The 26,268-nt window shown below is 35.0% G+C and overlaps 2 protein-coding genes across 5 annotated transcripts in view; one reads left to right on the top strand and one right to left on the bottom strand.

Annotated features, from left to right (window-relative positions):
* LOC113503101 (gonadotropin-releasing hormone II receptor-like) overlaps positions 1-26,202 on the top strand; it is a 41,593-nt gene extending 15,391 nt beyond the window's left edge. Inside the window, exons 1-8 of one of the 4 annotated variants that reach the window (XM_026884926.1) lie at positions 2,049-2,068; positions 15,743-16,067; positions 18,152-18,300; positions 19,905-20,048; positions 23,590-23,753; positions 24,217-24,340; positions 24,740-24,896; positions 25,087-25,299. In XM_026884926.1, the coding sequence (XP_026740727.1) occupies positions 15,807-16,067; positions 18,152-18,300; positions 19,905-20,048; positions 23,590-23,753; positions 24,217-24,340; positions 24,740-24,896; positions 25,087-25,299 (1,212 nt within the window). In that variant the 5' untranslated portion in view covers positions 2,049-2,068; positions 15,743-15,806. Of the gene's footprint in view, positions 1-2,048; positions 2,069-11,312; positions 11,325-15,742; positions 16,068-18,151; positions 18,301-19,904; positions 20,049-23,589; positions 23,754-24,216; positions 24,341-24,739; positions 24,897-25,086 lie in introns of those variants that run through there. The other 3 variants (XM_026884934.1, XM_026884921.1, XM_026884939.1) reach the window with 3 other exon arrangements.
* Positions 1,366-2,064, bottom strand: LOC113501334. Its single transcript, XM_026882461.1, has one exon. It carries the CDS (start codon positions 2,062-2,064, stop codon positions 1,366-1,368), a length of 699 nt encoding a protein of 232 aa, XP_026738262.1.
* Positions 26,203-26,268: the final 66 nt, after the last annotated feature.

Genomic DNA, 26,268 nt, shown 5'->3' with positions numbered 1-26,268 from the left:
GACGATTCTGGAAAACCACTTAATGTGCTCGCTAATGGATCTGTGAAAACCGATGAAAAATGAGAAGCGAATAGGTGTGCGATTTCGGTTCCGTTGGTAGTTTCTATATTGTCCATAAACATGCTAGCAGGTATATTCGGTCTATTTTTGTTATTTCGTTTGTTCTTAATATAACTCCAGAATGCTCTTGAATTCTTGGATATATCTTTTTCGATGTTATGTTTGTAATTACTAAATGTTTTATCAATCATTGCATGACAGCGGGATCTAAGTAACTCGTAACTTAACCTATCTCGTGGATTTTTATAAGTGCGAAATTTTCTTCTGTATTTTTCTTTTTCGGCTAGCAGTTTGATCAGCGGTTTTGTGAACCACGAAGGATATTTTGTGCTTTTTGCTGCTTGCTTTGGCACATGTTTATCTATAATTTTTCTCAATTGCGAATAAAATGTGTGAACTATTTCGTTTATATTATTGTTGCATTGGGCAAATTGTTGTTGCCAGTTAATCATACTCAGATCAGATATAATTTTTTGATAGTCACATTTGTAGAAATTAGACCGTACAACGCTCTTTGGGCGTAATCCTCTATCATTTCCCTGTGTTATAGTTACTAATAGAGGTGGGTGCTTAGGATCAACTTTCGTGAGTACATCAGTAGAGGAGGTAACTTCGACATTTAACGTAGTACTAATAACTAAATCTAAGATTCTATTATCACAGTTACAAATATAGTTAAATTGAGAGAGATTATTTATAGATATAAAGTCAACAAAAGTTTCGCCTAATATATTGCCATAATTTATTGGATTGCAGTAACTCTTATGGCTGTCAGTTGACCATGTGATAAAACCCAGGTTAAAGTCGCCAAGAATTAGGATTTCTTCAACTTTATTGATTATCGTACTGACTTTATCTGCTAAGTTAGTCAAATAAATATTTTTAACAGGAGGGGGTAAATAGGTGACACACACAGCCAATCTTTTAACAGTGTTATTGATATTTATTTTAACTGACACCCATAGATCCTCGTTACTGCTTTCCCATTGGTGTACTCTGGTTGAATCTATTTCACGTGAGACAGCTAAAAGAACTCCTCCGCCGTCCTTTTTCAAATTATCGCATGAACGATCGCGTCTGTATACTAAATACCTGGAGTCAAACAACTCGCTATCAACTATGTTCGCATTTAACCAGGTCTCAGTAAAAGCTATAATTTTGTAATCATTTGACAAAATATTTTGGAACAATTCATTTGTTTTTGTTCTTAATCCTCTTACATTCTGGTAATAAATATCGAATGTTACAAATATAAGTACCAAATCATTGTTAGTATGAATATAAAAATTAGTAATAACTACTTAGCTAAGCTACTTTATTATTATTATTAGTTGTCTTTTCATTTTTAAGCAAAGATAGGCCGTCCAAACTACGAATTAATATTGCGGAGTGTGATTCGTCCTTGCGAACAAACACTCGCCCGTTACGAACCCATACAAACTTGTAGTTTAACTCTTTGGCGAGTTTTCTAGTCGCGGCATGTAACTGTTTATTTGCTAGACACAGATGCTCTGCTACATATACCGGCTTGCGGTCGCCACTAATACCCAGGTGTTGAGAGTTTAGCTTTTCATTTGAGTTCTTTTTGTTGAATCGGACTACTGCAGCTATAATGTTGTCGCGGTGACGAGGCGTGCGAAGTTTAACTACCATTGGACGAGGTCTGCTGGTCTCCTGGTTTAACTTTGCCACTCTTGTTGCGTGGAGGATGTCGCTATCTTCTAGTGGCTCCCCTACCGTTTTTGCTAATTGCAATAATGTAGTAATAACATTTTCATTCTTGAACTCGGGGACCCCATTTATTTCCAAATTATTTTCACGTAGGCTTTGTTCTACTTGTGTCAGCCTTGTTCCGTGTTCAATATTGGTCGTCAATAGGTGTTGATTTTCAACTTGTAGCTTTTTAATAATCTCCTCCTTTTCCTCCAAACATAATTTATAGGATTCAAATTTTGCGTTATAGAAATCCATAGACTCCTTGAACCCGGCTATTTGCTGTGACATTTGCGTAAGTTGATCTGATATTATGAATTTTATCCTTGTTTCGAGAAATGTATTTAGTTCTTGCTTTATTATCTCTCTTAACTTGTCCTCTAAGACAAAATTCATTGAAGACTGCGGGCTTTCGTTAAGTTTTTGTCTTATTGTATCATTGCAATCATCTTCAAAGGAACTATTTAGCTCGATATTTGTGTCACTCATAGACCCTTTACGCGGTGTTGAAGAGATTCTAGTTGGCTTCAAGACGCGGGCTTTTTGCGTCTGTGACTCGTTGTTTTTATTTTTGGGTAACTTGTTACGAGCAGGGACCGGACAACCCCACTTTAGAGTTAAGCCGTTTGACAGGGTAACCCGTACACGGGGTAACTCATATCGCAGTGTTACCTTTTGTTCGAGTTACATCCTCGAAACCCAGCGAAATGGTTAACACCTTCATTATGGTAACCACGTGAAGGGGTTAACCCCTTCAATAACTTAACCCTTTGAAGTGGTTACCTTCACGAAAGGCTTTTATTCGTGTTACCCTGAATTACCCACTAAACTTGAGCTGCATACTTGCACCCTCGCGGCCCCTCATTGCTTTACTAAGACTACGGCTGATTTTCTTCTATCGCCGACGCGTCGCGCCTCTCGGACAAACTACCTACGCGCGAAACGTCATATAGGTAACTAGCTGTTGCCCGCGACTTCGTCCGCGTGGTTAGAAGATATAAGTTAGGAATTTTTGAACGAAACCCCTCGAAGATTAATATTTTTCCCCGTATTTGCCACATTTTCCATTAAGTCTTCGCTCCTATTAGTTGCAGCGTAATTTTATATACCTAGCCTAAAACCTTCCTCGATTATTGGTCTATTGAACACAAAATGAGATCAAATTTTTTAGATGAAATTATTTATAATAATTTAAAAAAAAAATCGAATACAAGTTTTTTTTTCATTTTTTGCATTTTCTGAGAAGATTTGACGGGTGAATTTTCGATTGAAAATTAGAGTGTTTTTTTATATTAATTCAAAATAAGGTGAAAAAATAAATATTTTTAATCAAATAAATTACAGCGTATTTGGGACACAAAAAAGTAAGTTTTCACCAAATTTCGTTACAAAAATAAATTTTGGTAAAAGATAAAAATAAAAAACCACAATCTTGGTTTTTTAGATTTTTCACATAAATTTTGACGTTATGTGAAAAAAATGTAAACACAAAAGTTTTAGATCTTTTTCTTTTAGAACTTTGCCATTTGACTTTTTTCGATACGAATTTTAGTTTTGCCGGAAATTGATAAAAACCGTTTTTTACTCTTCAAACGTCACTCCCACCCCCTTCCCGACCTCAGATCACCCGTAAATTATTTTTCCTTTCATTTTTATAATATTCCCCTCCTTTTCTAATGGGTTTCATCCTACTATTTTTTAATTTGGTTTTAAAAATTATCGACCCTGGTCTACAAGTATAGACACGAAAAATATATATCACAACGTTTGAAAAGTGCGACAAGCAAAATTAAACTGTAAGATCATATCTACAATGATTTTTATTCCATGTTTACAAGTCGCTCGGTAAATGCAACAATGGCGCCGCTGGGCGGTAAGATGTCACGTGCGCTCGTGGTTATACTATTTTCAAACTAATGTCTATGATAAAGAGTGCATATTGCATTGTCTTAGGTTGGAGTGGGTTACCCTGTTACAGTGTTACAGGGTAGTAAAGGGTAACCTGTTCAGAACAGGGTTCCAGTAACCCGTTCGAAGGTGTAACATATGTCATAGGGTTTTTTCTTGAAGCGCTTAAAAAAACCCCTTCAAAAACCCTTTCAATGAGTATCCGGCCGGTCCCTGGTTACGAGTATTGTTTTTGCTAGCCATTTTATTTTATTTTTATGTTGATAATACTTTTTAAATTGCCCTTACGTGTAAGAGATTACTGAAAAACATTCAAAAAGAGATTCAAATTCTTCGGATTTGATCGCACTGCAATCTGTGTTCTATACCCACACTATCTGTAGGTAGAGCCAATGAGTCCTTGCAAAAGTTGGTGAATTTAACGGGTATAATTGTAAGATAGTTGTTGTTTTTTAATGGTGCCGTTGGAGTTTGAATTTGAATGACTCACATTCCACGAATTTTTGCACACATTCCACAAATATTTTCACTTTGTTGTTTTGATGTTACTATTGTTCTGCACTAAGATGTACTGTTTATATATGTTAATTTGCACTATTTATAACGTTTAATTATGGGTTTTTAATGAAATTGAGTTCACTTTCGGTTAAATTTATTGTTTTTTGTATTTTGATTCCACTGATATTATTTCGTGTTTTTTTGGTAGTCACTGTTCAGTTTTGTTTGAAAACACTCACACTTAGTTATTATACTACTGACTTGAAAATAAGGCGGTCTATGTATCAATACACTTGTTATTGTTAATTTTAAACTATTTTTAATACGGAACTGTTGTGGATCAGATGTTCACTTTAGTAGCGCCATCTAGCGAATCAATTACGATTATTATGTTATTTGATAGGCATACTTTATGTATGTAACATTGTGTTACCTATTTTGTTTTATTTTTAGTATGATTATACGCATAAACGTATATGTTCTTTATTAGAAATTTTGACATGTATAATTTTATTAATTATAAGATTGAATGACGTAGCAATTTATGCCGCCTCCGTGTTCGGGGCTGTGCCAGGTAAATCAACGTTTGGGGTATTTCTTTCTTTGAGTTTTATTTTATTAGCCGGCAGCAGATACGTCATGCTCCCTTAGTCGTCACTGCCTGCGGTGGCGTCTTGGGTCGGGTCACCTCCTTCCCTCAAATATGGCGAGGGAGGTGATGGCTGACCCTTGCGTCATACTCGTGAACGGGTGCTGCTTGCGGTGGCTGGTCGGTCTGCTGACCTTGGCCGAGTAGTTGACAGTTTAAGTTCATAGTGGCTTAGGTACCATGACCTCAAATTTTTGTTTATTTGGCACGGCACCTACACACTTATTTTGATATATTTTTTAATAATTATATTGTAAATGGAAAGACAGCGTGCTGCTGGGGAGTTTGTTGCGCCGTTTCTTCTCTCACAGCAAAAGCACTTAGGAAGCGGTGACGGGTGGGCAAAACTGGGTGCTGTCAATGTAATTTGACCTTCAAAAAGTGCTACTTAGTAGCCTAATTTGAATAAATGACTTTTGATTTTGACAACCTGGTAACGAACGGACGAACAGCGGATCTTTAGAAATAGGGTTCCGTTTATACCCTTTGGGAAAGAAACTTTAAAAATGATACGAAAGCCTACGACATTCGATTAATGGCACGCTCACAAAATGCCACTTTCTCAAAACGTATCTATACTAACAAATAAGAATTTGTTTTCAAAACATGCACAGCAGCTGATTAGAATAACATCTTTAAGATAATATTATTAAGTTCTGAATACATTTGGGACCAGATAGCAGATACATTGCTCCACATACGTAGTCAATTAATCGGCTTTTCTCATTAACGTCGGGTAAATAAACTCAAATCAAGCGGATTCCGGGTTCGTTGGCGCATAAATACGTGATTAAGAATGTGCCACATTAAATTTTAATTATACTTGTATGTGTGAAGTTTGGAACATAAAACTAGATTTCGGTTTCCTTAAAAAAACGACTCCTGCAGTATTTATCTCCATATATGTATAATGCGTGCGTAAAACCATTGTTTGCGCGTTCTTCTCTTCCTCTCATATGACGCAGTTAGAGATTTTTTACTATAGAGCTTCTTTGAGATCCCAATTCAAAAGTTGGTTACGCCAAAAAACACTTTGATTTCGTGGACAACCAAGTGGTATAGGTTTAAAAGCAAAGTAAACTCATACTCAATAATATTATCAACAAATATTTGAAGGTAAATATGAGAGAATTTCGTTCAGGCAATTTTAATACCTCATCATTTAAATTGGTTCCAAGGCTTGTTGCGCACACCTGATACCAATAAATGTAACATCGTATCTTATTTTTCTTGCGCAGCGACATCTATGTCATACTACAGTCTACGTTGCGTAGCACGTCTGCGTATTGTAGCGCGGTCTCTCGTGCGTAGTACTACGTCATTGCGGGGTCTGCATTTCGTAGCGTAATATAATTTAACTATTCAGCCAGATTATTTTTTAAATTAACGTCTGTAACAGTGTATTGCAATCGTCGGCATACTGTAATCATAGTCTTCAGAATTTATATGAAATAAAACCTAAAACTTTGGAAAAATCTTAAAGTATATACCTACTTCTAATACTCGCTGAGAATTGAGATTTAAATTAATTCTAAAACATGCTTACTTTCATAAGTTTTATTTTCATTCCATAAAACCAGCGTCTCCAGCTAGTAGCACAACTACATATTTTTAAAATTCTAAGAGTTAAAACTTCACGGGAGCAAGCCTTATTACGTCAAACAAAATCAATTACATAAGATCGTAAGGAAATGACGACAAACTGGGGTACGTAAAACAGTAATCAAAATTAACCCGCAGTTTACGTAAGATATAAATAGATGGGTCGAATTTGCGTAACCAAGCTGATCACCTTGTGGGATAAATGTTAAAACATGTGATTCCTTATCCAGAAAATAATATAACAAAAAAAATATACCAGCCAGTGCATGTCACATTGCCTATGTAGAGAAAAATAAAATAAAGGACTTTTTTCCTAGACAGATTTTTTAGTTTAGAGAAAGAATTACTTTTAAAAATGGGTATTAAGTTTAAATTACAAAAATAGTTTTGAACCCCAATCCTCTTGGAACATTGGGTCCTAAATTGAAACCCGTGTAAAGTACTGAAATAGCAAGTAATATAAAATCCATTCCATAATTATTAGCTGTCGTCAAATTGTCTGTCATTTAACAGAGTGAGGCCGAATGCCACGCCTCCGTAATCAAAAAGCTGAAGATTTTAGGCAAAAACCTTTCTACAAGGACACTTGCTTTGTAATACATGTTAATTTAAAAATCAATAATAGGAATAAATTATAGAATAATTTCTGTAGATGGTCTAAAATTGTTTTGTCATTGTAATTCAATATATTAATTAAATAGTATTCCCACGTTTTATACACTCACTTTTCTTGTTTTATACGATGCTATTCACTATTCTTATTTGTGGTTGGAATTTGCTCAATTTTGTGGCACTTCCCGATAAGCTAGCAGGTTGAAATATTCATTGTATCTTCAAACGCGATGACAATGCAATTTACAACTATAAAACGGCTAGACCGATTTTGATAAAATTATAATGCAGTTAACATTTAAAAACGTGGGTTTTTAGATTGTTTTTAAATCTATTAATTACTACATTTTAATCATTTTATGGCATCATTCAGCTGTAGGATTTTTTTGGTGAGGCGAGTTACTCCTCATGGATACCTCCTCCTAGGGGGTTTGAGTGGGTAGTGTCAGTATCTTACTGACTAAACTTGCACTACAATGAAACGTCAAAAACGGCACCATTAAAGAAATATTATGTGGCATTGGAAGTCGAGTGTAGTGCTGTCTCGCTCCCACAATTGCAAAAAAATTGCTCGAAGATTTCGCGAGTGGACTCCTCGTTTCTTTAATTAATTGTTTGTTATAAAACCTACATATTCCTTTTACAGTACATAATAAATACTCACCGCCTTTGAAGTTGAAAAAAATATGTATTTTTGTATCCTTTCATGGTTTACATACAAACATTAGACATGTATTCGAGATAATGACTGAAATACCTTTATAATCTAACAAAATATTAACCTATATTACATTAAATTATAACTCATACCAGATGTGTGTTTAACATATAAGTGATATTTCTTCAAAGGCACATGTTTCAGTAAAACATCTTTCTTCGTAAAACATGATTTTACCAAAGGCGGTATTATTCTAAATAAACAAAAGAAAACCCGAAAACTTGTGCTAATAAATGTTAATTTACGGGTAAATGAAAAAGAAGGATATAGGTCAAATCATCTCCCTGCAGTTTCTACCGCGTGCCTTCGGATTAAAGTAAAACAATTTTATGTAACTCGTTCATGTTGTGGGACTTGTAAGTTTTTATTACTGAAATAATGTTTAATAATCAAACATAATTCGCAAGTAGACTACTAGGCACTATCCTGGGTACCAAGTTTCGTCTTAATCCGTTTAGTGGTGTTTGCGTGAAAGAGGAACGTTCACGTTCACGTTCATTATATTAGTAGAAAGTAACATATATACATTAACTAGCTTTTCGCCCGCGGTTTCGCCCGCGTCGATATCGGTTATATCGCGTTTCCAAGAGAACTCTTCAAAAGTCCGGGATAAAAACTATCCTATGTTCTTTCTCAAGGTCAACTCTACCTCTGTACCAAATTTTATTAAAATCAGTTTAGTGGTTTAGACGTGAAAGCGTAACAGACAGACAGACAGACAGAGTTACTTTCGCATTTATAATATTAGTTGGGATCTACGAAACAAAATAGTAGTAATAGTAGTTCCACAACTTGTAAAAATCAATCAGTGCGTTTACCATTTAAAAATTGTATCGAAGCCAATTTACTTTTATAGCCGAGTAATATATTGTAAATAATGCGCTTCACTTGGTTTTATAAGATTAAATGGAGGATAAAAAGATTTGTCCACATCCCACTCACAACGGGATTCCGGTAAAACGCTTGCGAAAGGAGACATAATAATCGCGATGTAATCTGAACCTTATATGATTCGGTTAAGGGTTATATTCGATTGTGTAGAGAAATGCAAGGCAACTGACATTTTGAAGGATATATTATCGTTTTATTTTTAACTTTTAGGTACTTAATGTGTTGGAGACCGTAATCGCAGGAAATATTTTGGTTATTATAACTGAAGTTACTTACAAGAAATGGTCTGTAAAGGTTTTATCCGTTTACTTTATTGCTTCGTTAATAAGAAATCCATCATCATTATGATCACAGATGACGTATTTCTGTTAATAATAAAGATTGAGGGTGTTGAGAAATGTTGTGGTCATAAATTTGTTACGTGACAAATAAATTTGTGGATACTTATCGTAAAATTTCTCATCCGATTTATTTTGCATATTTTGCACCAACCCTGCGTCATGAATCGGACTCTTATTTAACCAGTTTTTATTACTTATTAACTCTTTTTACAGTACTTGTTTCATCGTTTAAGCCTAGTTCACTTTACTTTAATGAAATGTAACCACATCAAGCTACGCAGATCCGCCGTCAATAATATAAATAAACAAGCTCAGTTGCTCCCCTATTTACCTCATGTTATTAAACTTCAAACAATTTGATTTGATGTCAGACCGTGTTATAGTTGTAGCGGAATAGTATTAGTAATATATACATGCCAATATGGTTCGGTAAACCAGTTATATTTCTTCGAATGTTAACGCTGATTAATACCCTCAAATATATTGAACTGACGAGTCAGAACTTTAAAACTTCGCGTTTGCGTGGCACAGCTTTCGATGTCGCAATGTGGATTTAACACTGCTGCAATTGTCTGGGTATTGTTCACCAAAATCACTTTTATGAACGTAGCTGCGTAGGTATACTAAGAAAATAGAAAAAAAAACATACACCGTGATTTTTTAGTCGTCTTACAAAAGCAGCCCAGTTTGCTCATGATTAAGGACACCGGTTGGGGCCGAAACTAGTCGGGCTACCTAGATAAATACGCGTGAAAACCGTTACATCATTTAATAATTTATCATTCTCACGATAGTTACTACATATCAAAACATGTAGTATATGCTTAAAAAAAATCCTGTAGTATGCCAGATAAATATATGTATCTGGCTTCAAAACACACTTATTTATTTAATTCACTCTACAGTGTAGCGCTACAATGGTGTCATCATTAATGTGTGTGTATAACGTTTAAAGACCTTTAATATTTTTCTACAAACTCCTGAATCATTTTACCATACAGTTCAAAAATAGATTACAAAAATAAATACGGTTGAAACCAATGAATAATTTACTGTACGAATAAAAACTCTTTGAAGCAACGCCTGTCCCCTTTGAGTAACCATTTGATCAGAAAAAAAGGAGTTAATTAATCATCGGAAATATTTGCATGATTGACGATTCCAAGGGGTGTTTCACCTTAGTGTACCGGCTCGTTTCGGCAGCTAAAACAGTTACCTACTATTAATGTGATGAAGGGCACCATACAAACCAAAAACATAATACAAAGTTCGGAAACTGTTCGCGTTATCCAATTGAATTAAACGTAAGGGTATTATTATCAATTCACTTTCTATTGCTAGGTACTTCTGTCGTTTTTCACTTATTATATCCGTTTTTGTTTTCGTAACAATATTTAAACCATTTTAAGATCTTAACGAAATTAGCTCTACGGCAGATAGAGACATGTGAGTATAAGTATATCACCATGTCTTTTCCAGAAAAATTAAGGCTTAAACATACAATGTGACCCAAATTCTTAGAAACCATTTGGTCATGTTTGTGGTTCATTATAACAAGTCAGCGTAACTTTTGAGACATATTTTTTCTTGTAGCAAGAGGCAGAGGTGACCCTTATTCAGCCAAAAAACAGATTCTTTCAAAATAAAATATAATGGCAACATAATTATTGCATGACTGTTTTTCATGGATTATTTGTATTTAACTTCCGGACCAGAAAGAGTGGTGTATATTTTGGCATGTTTTGCTTCTGTCAGATGCACTCTAGCGAGTTAGATAAATTGACCGACTATGACGCGAACTTTTTGTGTTTTATTTAAGGTTGTTTTTTTGCTATAATTTTATGTTAATAATGAAATTGTTTTGAGCAATGTCAATATCAAATCTCTTTACGATTTATTTCAGAAAATTTGATAGAATTGCTTTAAATACTAACTTTACATATCAAAACAATAAATTTATTTAAAGGGTTTTCCCTTCACATGACTTCGTGGTATCAAATCATTCTGCTTCACGCGCACAATTGGCTCTGCTCATCCATAAAGGAATCAGACCGAAAAGATAATATATCATATTATGTTTGTGTTATCACTTTATCTCTGATTGATTTCATTATATATTTGGCTGTATTACCTCAAAATAGTAACTTTACTGTCTTCGCTACTCTTCTCGCTGCTTCCTTCTAGTGTCCTGTTCCTGCCAGGCGTAAAATCACTCCAAAACTCCTGTTTCAAGAGATGAGAGAAGCAGAAAAGCATGGCCCAAGTACACGATTGCGTAACCGTCTTGCCTCTTTTACAAGTACACTGTGTTGCCCTCAAGGATAGCCGAGTGGTATGGGTCCATCCACGAAAGCTTTTTATAAGTTTGGGTGTCCTTTCTTCCTTGTCGAATAATTCCATTGCCCATTGTTCCCATTTTGACATGACAACGTCTTAAATTAGGTTGCGGCTGGGAGTCACTTATGAAAAAGTGTAACGCCCGGTAACGTTACGATGAGTCACCGAACGAGAGAGAGGCCCGCCGAATGCCTTGCGTCTCTCTCCCACTCAACTATGATCGGTCTGCCGCGCGCGCAGCACTAGAGAATTAGGCGCATTGAATCGGCGCTTACATGTACAATGTTTTAGTAAACAAAATATATTTCTATAGTTAAAATTTGTGCAATTCTTATTTTCATTCAATTCCTTGTTCCTATTGTGCAATTTAATTATATTCATATCAATAAATATTCTACCGAGAAAAGGACGTTGTCACGTAAAATCTTCGCCCGTAAAACCGACTTTACAGGCAACCATTTTTTTATCCCTACGACATTTGAATTGAGAAACGTCTTGACATTTCGCTGTAATTCATCACGCTCACTTGCAAAACCCTTTGAATTTTGAATACATTCCAAAGAGGAACTATCACAGTTCCGATTAAAGCAGAATTGCTTCAGTTTCTTTTTTTTTTAACTCAACTTTTTTTTAACAGCCATATTCAAGACCAGTCAAGGTTACAAAAGAAATGTGACCTCTGAAGTCCTCTGAAGTCGCTTACCCGGTCATAACTCAAGTCCGGTTAATATTTACCCGGATTAAGTGTCGGATTGTTTGATAACCCCCAACTTCTACGCTAATGCGGTTTTAAAGTATTTCTTCACAAAGTTTTAAGTACCTTCGAACTCCTTGGTTGAGTTTGTGCAAAGTAAATAGGCTACCTGAGGTAACTCTGATTTGGTGAAGACAATTCACTTTTAAGTTTTACTTACGATTATATGCGGTATTTTGATTAATTATTATTCTGAAATTCCTTATAACTCTTTCTCAATAAGAGTTCCTACGCAACACAATACGCAGAAAATTATCTGAAAATCTATACTAATATATAAAGCTGAAGAGTTTGTTTGTTTTTTTGTTTGAACGCGCTAATCTCAGGAACTACTGTTTCAAATTGAAAAAATCTTTTTATGTTGAATAGACCATTCATCGAGGAAGGCTTTAGGCTATAAATCATTACGCTGCGACCAATAGGAGCGAAGATACAATGGAAAATGTGAAAAAAAATAGGGCAGGTATAAATCATAACTTATATCTTCTACCCACGGGGACGAAGTCGCGGGCAACAGCTAGTCAATCAATATAACGACTGCGTACTTTCTTACATGTCACTGATTTTCATGCCAATGAGAAATCTGCTTTTGCGGAAGCTCTACATTTATGGAAGAGGCTAATCGTGGGCGGAAGACTCAACTCTACGCAGTAAAGTATCCCGCATCCACAAATACAATAGTTTTACAAGTCGATGGTAGGAAACCTATACTTGCAGTTTTACGAGTCTAGGTGGTAGCACTAGTTCTTCCTACGTTGCTAGACTTAAAAGTTTGACCCATTTTGCATTTATAGTCAAAAACTTTCTCCCTCCTTTGATAATCGACTTACTTAGGATGGAAAGTGTAGCTAAAGTACAAAAGTAAAGTAATTAGGTATATCTCAAGACGGAGGTTTCATCCACTTAGTTCAGTTTGATGAAGATAGTTTTAACCCGGTTTAGTGCGCTGCACTTAATCTGGGAGCAAGCATTAAAATTGAGAAAAGCTTTTGACTGAGTATTCTGAAAACTGAATTAAAATTTTACTTTTTATTACCCATTAGTGACTTACTGCAGGGCAAAGATCTCCCTTCCCTCCTTCCAGTTGTCTCTGTTTATGGCTAACAGCCAGGCCAGCTTTGGGAAAAGGAATTAAGCTCGTATGTCTTCTTCTCGGCCTGTCGCGAGGTCTCATAATAATACCAGTCAAATTAGGTATAATTAAGTTACTCAATTTGTTATTTCTGCCTTTTCCTTCACTTGGCATATATGTTTACTCCTGGGTCGTCCTCCTTCTATTTTAAAAAGGTAGAGGGAACAGCAACATCATCTTAAGAAGTAAAAGAGCCCGACTAATACACAAAATAACCTGATTACAATGTAAAGAAACATTTTCCTGTCAATATGCCTATACAACCTAATCAATCAAAAGGCCGACCGGGGAGAATTAAATGTAAGAAATTCGTATTGAATAAGTATTTTAGGGTCAACCTTCCCTTAAAACTTGCTGCCTTTGTGGAAAACAGACATCGATATGCGCAGTATATTGTTGTCTCTCTTCCCCTGAAATCCCCGGGAAAATTCGAGGCCTACATGTGACATTAATTGAAAATAACGAAGCAAGGTTTGTTTAATTACATGTATGTAATTTAATCTTTGCGTAAACAGTCTACTAAGTCTTTAAGATATTACTTTCATCCGTTTCATGTTTGGAAAATATTTTGATTTAGCTCTTGTATGGATTATATTAACGAGGATCCGAACGTTGTCTCAACATGCAAAATATTGTATAACTAGTTGTTGCCCGCGGGCCCGCCTGCTACAAATTGAAGATGGGATATCCCACGAGCACATAAAATCAGGATAAAACTATCCTTTGTGTTAATCTGTGTACCAAGTTTCGTGTGAATTCGATCAGTGGTTTCGCGTGGAAGAGGACCAAACATCCCTGCATACAAACTTACGCTTTTATAATGTTAGTATGATTGGAGAATAATGTCATCAATCTTTGTCTGTCAAGCACTTTTTGACCTTAGTCGGTCGGCAAAAACAACTGAATACCGTCTCTTACATGTCTTACATAGGCCAAATGGTAACTTAAATACCTAATATGACTGGTATTTCGTCTCAATTACGTTACTTATTTTTCTCGTTATATCGTTTCATCAGATACAGCCTGGGTAACAGACAGACAGAGAGATGGTTAGACCGATATAAGGCTAGATAAATAGTATATAGACCTAACGGTAAAAAAAAACTTATTTACTAAAGTTTCATATCCAAGATTCAATATAAAATAGGTATACGTATTGAAAATTCTTATAAACAGGCTGTGTAATCCTGTTGCCAACTTACGGCTTATCTTAATTTGCCAGCTGGCAACTCTGTTGTCGGGATAATTAAGCAATAGCCCGGACAAGGGTCAGCGTTAGCAAGCCGACAATTTCAATTGTAGAAATGAAACCAAAGGTTATGAAAACAAAATGGTTGCGGATTAGATTCGAATTATTATTTGTTTTAGAGCAGTTTGATATGTCAAATTTTTAATGTTTGAAATTGTGAAGTTCTTCATCTTCTTCTTAGTCGTTGCACTCTTGGCAGAGTGGTCGTGGTCGTCATTTCAGCTGTTAGTGGCTCGCCTAACTATACTGAAGTACTAAATGTTATTTTTAAAGTTTATTCTATTTTTTTAACTTTCCGAGATCCATTTTTGAAAACTAAAATTAAATTAAGTCAAATAACCCAAATAACCTAACACATTGTTGTAACCGCCTACTTTGTATTTCAACTGGTTTAGTTCTCCGAGCGGTATTGTGCAGTATCTATTAACATTGCAAACCTCTTTTTCAAGGTTTTGTTTTATCCAAGTCGTGTTATTAAGGCAACAAGATCATCCTGAAACTAACAATGTATTCGGCCATCCTTACTACGATAAAAACTTATTAATGCACAATTTTTATATCTTATTATCACCCTTCAAGTATTTTATCTCAGAAACAAATTTTAAATATACTCGTACAAAAATTACTTTTATTCTCAAAAAAAATTCGTTTGTTAATTGATAAATTTAATTAAAGAACAGTACATTGTCCCAAATATTATCAGACTATTTATGTCTATTATGAAAAAATAAAAGCATTTTCGTGTTATCCTTATCAATGTTAACCTTTTTAGCACCGAAATCAATCCTTTGGGAGTATTTCTGAGTGCTCACAATAAATCTTGGGAAAATTATGAACTGTCCCCATTATCTGTCACGTCTTAGTGACCTCCTTTACAAATCTCGAACAAAACAAAGGTCCTGATATAATAATTTTGATGCATATTCGTAGTCGTAATCAAAATTGAAGCGAATGCCTAGAAAAAAAACTTCTAATTTGGCTGCCTAAAATGAGTTTTGTAAATGGGTTTCCAAATTATTTATCTCTTACTTACTTCATTATTATCATGCGTTTTTTCTTTTCATTTCATTCGAACTAAAATGTTACTTAATCATGCTGACTCAATTTTATGAAAATCATGCCATGAAAAACAAACTAGTCTGTTTGATTTTCGTGGCATGATTTTTGTGTTTTTTTTAAACGACTCTCGCACTAATTTATTACAATATTTTCTACAAATCTTTTACCATATTTCGAAATAATCAGAATATCACATACATTAAATTCCATTTGTTACAGAAAACAACGAAAACCATCGCAAGCAAAACATGAAATCGGAAACCAAAAAATAGTATAACCAACCATGGATATAGATGAAAAGGTGTCAGGTCCGGGCGGAGCGTCCCAGAAGAACTGGACGCACCTGAACACCAGTGATGAACTGCCTCTAGACATGAGGTTCAACCACGGGCACATGGTGTCCATGACAGTGTATAGTGTGCTGATGGTAGTGTCTGCGACGGGGAACCTGACGGTGCTGTCGCAGCTCATGAAGAGGAAGCGGGCTGGGAGAGCCAGCCGGCTGGATGTGCTACTCATGCATTTAGCTGTCGCCGATCTTATGGTGAGAGGGAGTTTTGATATTTTTGGTTCTTAATGACAAAAACGTTGTTTGTTTTCAGGTATTTTTAGTCTCATAAATTCACGTTGATTTCTTAATTTTTATGATGTTTTGACCCATAGGATTGTTTTTTCTCATAGGAAATTGTCACATGATTTTGATAGTAAGAAAATGTAACCTCATGAAACAACTAAACAGCTGGAATATTCTGGTTGAAACAAAAAGTTCTCATATTTTCATTTTTAAGTTTAGAATAATTAATCTCATTTGTTTCTTTTTCACTCTTGAGTATTAACCTTCATGGTCACTTTCTAGTTTTCTTTTTCATAACTATTTTTTCTTTGTTCTTTCTATCTAGACATCGAGTACATATCTGTGACTACATCCGCATATTCACAATCAGTACCGACCGACATATTCATGCCTATATTTATACCCACAATCATTTGACCCACTACATACGTCATAGGATGATCTGATAATGCAATCAGCCCGTAAGCGATGTCAGCGGTAACTTTAGAACTTAAACTGTCAATTAATTAGAGAAATGTTCAATGAAATCTATGATTAATGTGTTTTTGAATGAACTGAAGCGACCGGTGAGATATCAAGGTCAAAATGACAGTAATATTATTAATAGAGCCTGGATTGTGACTTGAATATTTTTATGTCAATATGTCAGACGAATATCATTTGTAACAAATAGATTTTGATCTGAATGACAATTAGCTTTGAACTGTTTTCTATTTATTACCTACACTCATAAATGATTCTACAATGTACTCTTGCATATTTATCGAAACTGACTCCGGACCCTATCGCATCAGTTTATCATGAAAGACTCCAGTTGGTTTGAAAACTAATCGAGTGAATTCGACAATACGCAGATAAACTGTTGTATCATTTTATTATGAATCATCCTCTCACAAGTTCCTACAAAACAAGTGTTCTTGCATATATCATACTTTTTAATGAACGTACGTTTGTCCCTAATTGGCCTTCTTATAAATATTTACTCAGTAGGTATCACTTTACAATATCTATTACAAATTGTCATGATCCCACAACCATACCTGTCAATTAAAAGTTTTAAACAACCAAACAAAAATTTTACAACCACAACGTAAACACTCAAGTTATAAATTAACGTAAGTATCTAAACATAAAACAATTAACAAGCTATCAAGAAACTTTGTGAGGCAAATTATGTTTGGCAAGTTATTTACGGCGACCGAGAAAATCCATGCAAAACTCTTACTAAAACCTCTTAATCCAAAAGTGTAACTAATGTGGAAGGGAGAGGACGCAAAACATTTCCAATAGTGGTATCTCACTCCCTCAAGCGTTCTCAACAGTTACCACAATCTCATAGTACAGGCAGATCTGGAGATTGTGAATAACATTTAAATATCTAAGACTCTTATATAAATAACGGCTATCCACACCAGACTCATGTTTTATGTATTTAAGAGAAAACTCTTGATATTTCTAAACCATCAGTGAACTTTGTTAAATAGCTGTTTTACTTTTGTAAGCAAGTTTAAATATAATGTTGGTTAAGATGAAACGTCTCGCTTTTACATGAAGTGTTTGTAAATAATTATAGGCGCGTTTTACTTTGTCTGTTTTTAGTTTATAAGGTAAAAGTAGCCAATGATCTGATGAATCATTAGAGATTTGACTGAGGAAGTCACAAACAGGGTCAGTTCTATCGCATTTATGATGCACTTAGGAATTTGAGTTTGAGCTTCAAGAAGCTATCAATTAAAGAAAAAGTCTTTAGAATTAAACCTCTTGTAGATTTTTACTAACAATGTTATTATTTTTTTTATTATAATATGGTCAGCCGGAGGTACCTTAACTCACCGCTAAGTAAAAAGTCGAAAGATTTATTTTCTGAAAACAATGCTTAGAAAAGTTCTTAAAATATAATCTTCAAATTCATTTTTTTTATTTTAAAGTAATTAGAAAAATACAGAATGAAAGTGATATAAAAAAGTTTTATTTGCGCTATTTTGTGTGCCTGATCTACATAAACAAATCCGTGCACCAAACATTCAATGAAACTCTAAGCAGTGTCCTTGCAGGTGACGTTCCTGATGATGCCGCTGGAGATCGCGTGGGCGGGCACCGTGCAGTGGCTGGCCGGGGACCTTATGTGCAGGGTCATGATGTTCACGAGGACCTTCGGGCTCTACCTCTCCAGCTTCGTGCTTATTTGTATCGCTGTTGATAGGTAAGTAGCTTTTGCTGATGGGATGTTCTGGTACAGGAAAATCTTCATTAAATGAATACAAGTATAATGTCTGGTAGATAAATATCGGTACTAATCTAATAATTGAATGTTGCTTCTCTTCTACTGTTCATAATTGTAATCAGAAGGTACTTTTACCATCTGTTCTTAAAGCAGGACCCTTGTCGGTGTTGAAGCGACTTATTTATTCATTGCTCTTAAGATAGCTAGAAAGTCGTTGTCTTAACAGTAATGCATAAAATAAATCGTGTAATTTTGGTTAACCAAGCCATTACGCATCTAATTCAATAGAATTAAAGTTATAGAAGATACAAATCAATCAAAGATTTTGAAAGTCCTGGAAACCAATTTATTCAGAGAACTCCAAGAAATCGCGGAATGACAGAAATTTGAAATTCATCAGACATTCATCAGAAAAAAAATCATATCTAGGAGAAAAGTGGATGAAGCAACAAGCAATTCCAGGAGGAGCAATGATGGGCATGTGTATCAGGCTAACTTATTGCCTATGCATATCAGAATTATCAGAAATTTACATATTAAAACAGTTGCTGGAATTTAGACCTGCAACTATGTGCATAATAATTCAATCTTTGAAACCCTGTTTCACATAAATACTTAGACCTTTGTTTAGTCCTAGCTACCGCATTAGGTTAAGTAACCTGTAATGGTAGATTAGTGTGATAATTAATTAAATAAATAAATAATTTATGTAGACATAGTTACGTATTTATCTTTATTCGTTACTGCCATTTACCTGATTTGTCACCATTGTAGTCTTACACTGTATGGTATTACTTTCACTAATGCCATTCAATGTACTAATAGAAAATTCTCTATTCTATTAATTAAAATAATCTAATTTATTTTTTGTACCACGTTCTTTCCTTGGCCATTTTCTGACTTCAATCCTATTCTCGATCATTAATAAGGGCATTACCCTCGTGTTTGCAAATACGTAATTGAACGCTGGCCGTCAGCTGGCCCGTACATCAAAACACGATCTCGGGTTAACCACCAACCCTCTAAAAATACATAAAATTCGACATAAGGAAACATACTGGTAAGGCCCTTCCTGCCCAATATGACATACCTATGTATATGTGGCTACAAGGCGCGGCAGGTCATCGAACGAGCCCGATCAATCAGCTGACCGAGCGATTTTTATTTGTTCGAGTGATGTAATCTTTTAAGTGTCTAGTACTTGATGAGTTTTTTATCTGTTTTATTAGATTATGATAAGTAGATCAACTGTAATTGGGCAGATTTTATGGATTGTCAGGCGATAGATTTTTATCTGTTGGTTTTGAATTAAGGTTATTTCTCGTTGTCTCTTCTGGATAAAATTGTGTGCGAATCGAATAAATCGATTAATTAATTAAGAGTAACAAATATAAAGGAAGAATCTCGAAATTTCCGGTCCCGTTCTTAACCGCAAAAATAGAGTCCAAATCTAGAAAAAAACCTAAGTCCATGTTAAAATTTTTGAATATGCTAACTTACTAATAAGAATATTAAAACAGACGATGTATTCTTCTACATTTATTTTTTTACATCAATTATAAATAAATACCTATTATTTCCAGATACTACGCAATACTAAAGCCCCTGAACGTGACGTGGGAGGCGCGCGTGCGCAGGGCGCTCATCACGGCGTGGGTGTGCGCCGGGCTCGCCAGCCTGCCGCAGAGCTTCATATTCCACGTCGAAGAGCACCCAGACGTTAAAGGGTAAGTGCTACGAATACTGCGTTTACTACGAATTCTGCATTCGCTACGAGTTTTGCTACGGACCTGCATTTGCTACGGATATTACATTTTCTACGAAACGGTCGTTATTGACGAATTTCTCGTTCACTTTTGATGTGACGTTTGTTACGAGTATCGCGTTTGAAACGCATGTATATCTAACTCTATTTATTATCGAGGGTCAAGAAACTGAAATGTATGTTTATTTATTGTAGCCAGAAAACACGTTCATTTATTTTTTTATTCATTTAGGTGTAGGTACTTTAGTTTTTTTTACGATGTTATAGGATAAATAATATACCTATCTTAAAAAATCACGACAAAATTGCTTCGTTTAAAACGGAATAGTCTCGTTGTTTTTGTTATGATTCTAGTTGCCATAGCAACAGCCTTCGCATCAAGATATAAAGACGCATCTGTTAGAAACACCAATTAGAAGCGTCTGAGTTCTAACCCAAAAGTGTAATTGAATTTATTGTATTAGACAATTCTAAGGGCGCGACTCAAACCCTGATAATTGGTTCGACCTCTGTCAAAAGGAATTAATCAACTGACAATATCAAGCAATGCCTTAATCCTTTGGGATTAATCGGGAACTCCTAACAACACGTTTAATATCTATTATATTATGTATTGAAGTTTCATATATCTGTTATCCCATATTAGTGTCGCATTTACATGTAAATCGGTTAATAATTTTATGTGAATTTAAACTAATAAAATGACATGATGTCACTCCTTCCTTGTAAAGTAAATTACTAGAATTAGAAGTACCACAAAAATTAAGAGTATTTTCGCGATTCATAATTCGTCAATCTTACCAATCAAAGTCACCAATAGGAAACCTAAAACTTCCATGAATTCTCCATTTAGCCTTTATAGCCTTCCGGTTAGCCCTAAAAAAGCATAAAATAATACTTAATCGAATCTACTTAATAACTAACCTATATAACCTGAAATACAAAACTATAAAAATAGCAATTTTTGAACTCGTAATGTTAATCCAGTAGAAATTCGAATATGTATTTCAGTGTCTTCAGTCACATCATATATCAATCGTCACTATTGAATTAGCTGACTCCGGATCTCCAACTATATCCCGCAACAATGTAGTTCCGACATCATTGTATCTAGGACAACACGACCTTAATCAATATTCGATACACAAAATCGTTTGATCTGACGCTCAATAAACATTATTTCACTACAGTACCGATATTCATAACATTGGCAGCTTCTAACGGCTTTTGTAACATCACTAGCATTCCCGCCTTTACAATGATCCTAAATAATAATAAACAGCGTATTATTATTGTTGATAGAAAATAGTTTGGACTTTGAGGATCTTTCGGAAATGCGCGGTTTCTGATGCTGCCATAATATTTACTATTGTTTCAGCCCGAGGGTATTATTGGCCTATAAATGTCCTGTAGTTACGCAATAACCCCGTTTTATAATAATAGAATTTGTTTACCGAACTTAGTCGCTGGCTGGTTTTAGGTTATAATTTTAATTTAAAAATAAATTTTCTCAAAGATGTTTGCTAAGAATAGAAGTGGAAAACTTTTACAATACACATAGATTTTCTTGATACTTGAAGATTCTTTTGTTATTGCACTACCTACCTATGAATCTATCACTATTTATCAAACCATTTTAAGATATAATTTAATTTATCTCAATCTTTTTTATATAACCAAAATATAAAACTAGTCTTTTAATAATCCATTCACTTTTAAACATGATTAGAGTATTTGCGTCTAATTGTTTTTCTTTAAGTCATTTTTAAAATACATTTATTGAATTTATTTATTTACAGAGCACTTATAACAGGTTAAGAACACCGCGTTTAATTAATTTGCAAACCTTACCTCATATTTCAAAACTGACTTGCTTTTAAGACTGTGTCATACTATAACAATTGGTGAAAGGCTTAACTAAATTCGAATACTATCAACGACAATTTCACAATCAATATTAAAACTTCCACAGAATCCGTCGCAAAATGTTAGGGAGGCCACGGTCCCTTTTAATCACATTTAAATATTCCAACTCAAATACCGGAGAAAGATTTTATTCGAGTCCCTAACCAAACTCCAGAATCCAATTTTGAGCAATCGTTGATGAATTGGTACAGATAAATGAAGTTTTAATACTCGGATATCAGAACGCTGTGATAACGGTAATGGTTTATAATAATATGTGTCATAAATTATTGCGTTTGGTTAGGCCCGTGACGTCGGCTGGTTATTACGTGGTATTTATTGAAATTGTATTTTTTCTTGTTGAAATTACAGGAAATTACAAATTATTTCCTCGTTATTTACTAGATATTTATTTTATTGTATGAATTTTGTCAGACATTCTCCACTGAAGATAAAACATAAAGTGCTTTCTTGATTTCAATATATTTTCGGTACCTTGATATGATATGAACTCTTGATATTGTAATTATGCTATTTTGATTTGAGACCTTTAGCTAACCATCTTTTTTAATTTAATACTTTTCATCTACACAAAACTGCCAAAAGGTTAAATAATAATACCTAATGCACAGCTGAGCACAGGCCTCTTCTATTACACAAAAATCATCAAATGTATTTAGCATATAAACTTAAATTTCGCCATATGACGCCTTAGTTACGAGTTGCTTAACATGGTAACATAACGAAAACGATGTCAAGTATTTGTGACCAATTAGGTATTTAATGAGAGTAGGTTACTAGATAGCTTAATTTTGGGCTTATGGCCTAAATTTTACACGCTTCTTACATGTGCCAGTTGGATTCCTGATGCGTGACTTATGACCCTTGCATATGGTACACGTACAAATAGGCCTAGGCAAAAAGCTCCAGCTATTTACCTTTTACAGTTAATGAAGGACATTTCGATGACAGACCGATGTCCGTATATGTATATTCCGAATATTGTTCCGTTTTACCCGTTTTGTACGCAACCCTAATATACGAGCAATGTATGTGTAACCCTAATATACGAATAATGTAGGATTAACACGAACCTTGTAATTAAATAGATATCAAAGGTTCTTTGATTTCTGTCGAACATATGACGTACTATGTATTTATATTTCTAAAAATAGGAAAGAGGGTAGTGAGCCCTTTACGTTCCAAGGGGATAAAAAGGGTTAAGTTTTCATATCTGGATATTTCATACTGCATAGATCTGAAGACGTTTAATATTCCATATGAATAAACTGGCTTGAATCCGATTTTGTTAACTTTTGGATTTTTCAGATTGCTTTGATCGTTATCTCTGTCCAAGATTGTTTTTACTTCAAAGAACAATTTTCACAAAATTGGGATACCTACCTACTTTTTCATTTTTTTTATTCAAAGCTCTCTGAAGTTGCCATTGAAATTGAAGGGTTAAATTAGTTTTTCTTATCCTATTCGTACGCAAATCTCAATGTCATCAGTCTGACTCACACTTGACCGGTATACATTTCTTCAAGCCCTAACCCGATACTTCTTACCTATAGTTTAGTATCTCTCCTTGTCGTCAGGTACTACCAATGCGTGTCTTACGGGTCTTTGCCAACGGAAAGCCACGAGTTCGCGTACTTCCTGGTGAACATGATCCTCATGTACGTGATCCCGCTGCTGTCCACGCTGTACTGCTCTTCTGCAGCGCTGCTTGAGATCATCAAGAGGGCTAACACCTCAAATGGTAAGCAAATAGGAAAGAAGAACGTGAACTGAGGAAAAGAGTCTATTGCAGCTGTTTAAGGGGAGTGTACTTGATAAAAAGCGGTGTTTTCCTTCTAAGTTCTACAGTATCATATTTACGTAATGCCTAACTATGGTAGTAGGCCCTCTTATTCAAAATTACGTCTTTCGACTTCAAGGAAGACCGATTTAAGAATATTAATATTCTTACGATCTATTCGATTTAGGAACATTATATTCGTTTTTTTCAATGAAAATGGTATCAACAATTTATCATTTTCTAAAATACATTGTATTCATATGATCCTTCCACAAACAGAAACCGACATTATTCGGTATTGATATACTTTGTATTTACATATTATTATGCTAATCCAAGAAGGTCGTACGGAACAGACGAAAAAGCTACTGGCATCAAGTCAATTCAGCCAAATTTTAAAAAAGAAATTGTTTTTTTTTTTCAGATAAGATGCGTCGCTCCGGCGTGGGCATTCTGGGCCGGGCGCGAGCGCGGACGCTGAAGATGACTGTCACTATAGTTCTAGTCTTTTTTACTTGTTGGTCTCCTTACTACTGTTATTGTTTATGGTGAGTACATCTTTCGTTTATTATTCTCTTTCACTGTGAAATAGGGATTAAAAAATAGACTATAGTAATTTAATACTTTCACACAACGCCATCTAGTATCAAGCTAAGCACAGCTTGTATTATGAGTACTAGACACCTGATATACTTAATACAAGCAGATAAATCACAATATGATCCTACTCATTACACAACAAATTGTCCTTGGTGGAAATCGAACCCAAGACTTCCGTTATAGCAGTTAAGGCACCTAACCCCTGGACCAGTCAATATAAACTAATTTTTACTGGAAGAATAAAATGTATTTTATGTTGGTGTCTTGTTCGCATCTTGTAATTTTTGTGACACTAGAATGTAAATATTCTTTTCGGGATATAAAACCTTCAATTCTTTCCACCCCAGGTACTGGATCGACAAGGACTCGCTGAGGAGTCTAGACCCGGCCATCCAGAAGGCGATGTGGCTGTTCTCGTGCACCAACTCGTGCGCCAACCCCATCGTGTACGGAGTGTTCAACAGGAACCGCTGGTCCTGGCGCGCCGGCCGGGTGAGTTACTTCGTAAGTCATGCCTTTCTATGTACGTTTATGTATTATTTTTGTTTGTTTGAGAGTTTGCACTGCTGGGAGATAATTGTAATTGTATTTTGAAAAATTCTTAGGAGGCTGATAATGGCAGATAGATATTTATTTTTTATTTTAATCCTAGCATTTATTAAGTCCTCACTTCTTACAAAAAACCTAATTACAGAACGTTCGATGTCGAAGCGGCAGCATGAGACGTGGTTCGCGGCTGCCGTACGGTGAATCAATGGAGATATCCGCAGCTACCCTCGCCAGGGCGAGGAACTCGCTGGGAAGCGATCGTAATGGCCGCCGGGACTCCGCTTACAACACCCAAAACGGATCCCAGAAACATTGGAACACGATCAACAACAACCACGTCAGTAACGGCATGGTGTAGCTACCGGACTCACTTCGCCTAACAAATGTGTTAAAAAAAACTATTTGGGGAAAACAAGTGTTTAAGTTCGTGAGGTGCTGTCAAGAAAGAAAATTTAATTGAATGAAAGAAAAATACTTGTCTAAAATACTATCTTAAAACTTTATTTTTACGTGTTTTGACGTAACAGACTGTCGATTTGAAAATGTATAGTGATGAGCAAAAATAACGATAACGTAACGTAAGAACTGTTATAATGAACTAGTTATTTTTGAGTTCGTTAGTTTGGTACTGAGTTGAATATCGTTACTGAATTTATGTGTGTAAAATAAAGCTTTAAGGTCGAGTCTTGAAACATATCGAGGATGCGATAAGTTAAGAAAAAACGGTTCGCGCGGTTTGTGCCATGCCTTGTGAGTAGATTTAATTGTTGAGTGTTACTCTCTGATATGTAACATTCCTTTAAGTGATAGATATAAACATAGTCCTTACTTTTAACGATAGCTAGTCTAATGAGGCTATATCAACTGAGGTTGTTATTCCCATGAATGATGAACCGTTGATCAACTAGTTCCTCAACTAGGATACTCATGGCTTTCCAGCATGTAAAGTTAATACATTCCAATGAGAACACGCTTAAGTTATTACTTATATATTTATACAATAAGACTGACTGACAGACGATAAGTCCTATGTAGGTATTTTGATACCAAACACTAATTGTTATTTGTTTAAAGGTTGTTTTTGTTTAAACTATAGTTTTAATATATGTTTTAGTTTTTTGTTAATAGAATAAAGTTGTACCTTGGCTGTGAGGTGATAGAGACTCAGCTCTATACATGCAAAGAGATATAAATTTTTGTACCAAAACTTAATCCTAAGTTAACGCAAGAGATAATTTTTTAAATAAAAATATGAAAGCATCTTGTTTAGTTATTCCTTACCCTACTTAGAGCCTACCTATATCTAGCAGAAGACTGCAAATAGTTT

This window comes from Trichoplusia ni, chromosome 2 (genome assembly GCF_003590095.1).
Source record: "Trichoplusia ni isolate ovarian cell line Hi5 chromosome 2, tn1, whole genome shotgun sequence".
Lineage (NCBI taxonomy): Eukaryota > Metazoa > Arthropoda > Insecta > Lepidoptera > Noctuidae > Trichoplusia > Trichoplusia ni.
This window is presented reverse-complemented; position numbering and strand designations above follow the sequence as displayed.